This window comes from Mandrillus leucophaeus, unplaced genomic scaffold (assembly GCF_000951045.1).
Source record: "Mandrillus leucophaeus isolate KB7577 unplaced genomic scaffold, Mleu.le_1.0 Scaffold55, whole genome shotgun sequence".
Lineage (NCBI taxonomy): Eukaryota > Metazoa > Chordata > Mammalia > Primates > Cercopithecidae > Mandrillus > Mandrillus leucophaeus.
Window position 1 is genome coordinate 1452262 of NW_012105919.1, and position 2082 is coordinate 1454343.

Below are 2082 nucleotides of genomic sequence, written 5' to 3' on the forward strand. Positions count from 1 at the left end.
CCCCCGACACCGGGCCCGAGAGTGAGTTGCAAAGTTGCGTGCGGGAGTTGGGGCTGGGGGAGGAAATGCAGCTGTGCATACTGCCAGTTGCGGCCATCGCCGGATCTTGTACGTTGAGGCTAGATGTTTGCAGACCTGGCCATGTGGGAACTCACCGAGGGATTTCGGGGGTCCTGGAATTTACCCTTTAAGTTAAATCTGGGGTGAGGATGGAAAAGGAGAATAATAAATAAAAGAAGGTTGACTTATTTTGGATTAAGATATACTGGAACTTGGGAGAAGAGAAAGGTTTATTTGGTAACTAAAAAGAAAAAACCCTCTTCCAGATAAGTCAAAATGTAAGTTACTCTTTGTGAGTGGTGGGTGTATGGGTATTTGTATATATATATTTTTGTGCACTTCTGTAACTTTACTTTGGAGGTAAAAAATCCGTCCATAAAGAAAATTTCATCATTTCTCTCCCTTGGATTTCTCTTTCCTGAACTCGGAAAGTTATATAATCATCGGGACGGTTATCCCGATTCTAGCCAGGGCGAAGTTGAACGAGCGCGTGCAGCAGTTGGAAGGGGAATTTGCAGATTTCACGCGTGCAGGCCAGGGACGGGAAGAGAAGAGGCAAGCTGTGCGGGCGGTCCTGGGTTCTGCAGACACCCGAAGAAACTTTGGCCCATTCCTCTCTGGCTTCCCAGCCTCCCCGAGTGCACGCCTATCCAAGGGGTCCCCAAACTGTGCCACCTCCAGGGGCTGCGCATCGACTTTGGCCGGGTTTAGAAGTACAGCCCACACTCAGCAAACAGATCGGCTCTCTTTCCTGACCTTTCCATGTATGTTGCTTCCTGCAGCGCTTTACATTTTGCAAAGCCCTGTCTCTCCGAGAAATTCATTTTGTTTCCCAATGAAGGCAGGATGCACGAATCCCCATCTCAGTATGCCACGAGGTAATTGCACCACCCAGGCATCCTCTTCCAAAGCAATATCCTCAGGGTGAGGGCTCCATGTCCCCTCAGTTGGGCCCCCTCGCTACTGGTGCAGGGCCCTTGAGTTTAAGAACTCAGCCTCTCGATCCACTTTCCTCAGGCACCAACTCACTTTCCCCTGCTACAGCTCTGTCCACCAGAAGTCACATAAGTGCCATTTGTCAGGGCAAGGCAACGAGCCCAGCTGGTGACATTTGGAGTTGGTGCCCAGCGCTGCTGTGAACATCTGACTGTGGAGGTCAGGGTGGCTCTTGCTGGAGTCCACAGGACTTTGGGCTACTCCAGGGCAGGGCGCATCATCGGAATGGCATTTAGAGTAGAAATATGAAAGACAGCAATTCATTCAGCAGACAAATATTTATGGAGTACCTACTCCGTGCCAGGCATTGTTCTAGGCAGGGAAGCAGGGGTGATCAAGACAGACAAGGCTTTTCTGTATGGAGAGTCATTTAGTAAGTCAGACGGATGGTAAGCAAAGATGCAAATAAAAAATAACAGCTTCTGATAAGTGCAGTGGAGAAAAATAAACAAGGAAAAAAACCCAAATTCTACTGTGTTCATTTTCTTAGTATATGCCAAAAAATGATCTAATTGAATCCCCAAGACAATCCTAGGAATTATGTCCTATTCCTATCATCCCGATTTACAGATGAAGAAAGTGAGGCACAGAGAGGCTAGGGTGGTTGCTGAAGGTTGCAAACTGAGCTCACACAGCCAGGAAATTACAGAGCCAGGGCTGGAACTCAGGACAGCCTGAAACTACAGCCCTCGTTCATATTCAGTAAAACCCATCAGTGAACCCCCACAGCATTCACATCCCTGGCACATACCAGGCACATATCAATGTGGAACCCAGTGGAATGACTGAAATGTGTCTCTGCCCACAATAAAGTGCCATAATTTTCCACAGCAAAATGGCAGGTGTGTTAACCTCTTGCAACATCATCAGGGCTGGAGGAGGACTTCAGACTGAGCTGGGACATGGGGAAAGCCTCTGTCCCCAGCCTGTTTTCTGCTGAGCAACTCCCCTCCAGAGTTCAGTTCTGCTGGCACATGCCTAAGTGATTAGCTGGCTCTGAGCCTGAGCATGGCATAGCTCACCAGG

The 2082-nt window shown here is 48.7% G+C and overlaps 1 protein-coding gene across 1 annotated transcript in view; it reads right to left on the bottom strand.

Moving 5' to 3' along the window:
* The window catches only part of PPP1CC (protein phosphatase 1, catalytic subunit, gamma isozyme), a 24366-nt gene extending 24269 nt beyond the window's left edge, over positions 1-97 (bottom strand). Inside the window, exon 1 of the mRNA XM_011997934.1 lies at positions 82-97. Coding sequence (XP_011853324.1) covers positions 82-97 — 16 coding nt within the window. The remainder of the gene's footprint in view (positions 1-81) is intronic.
* Between the last annotated feature and the right edge of the window lie 1985 nt (positions 98-2082).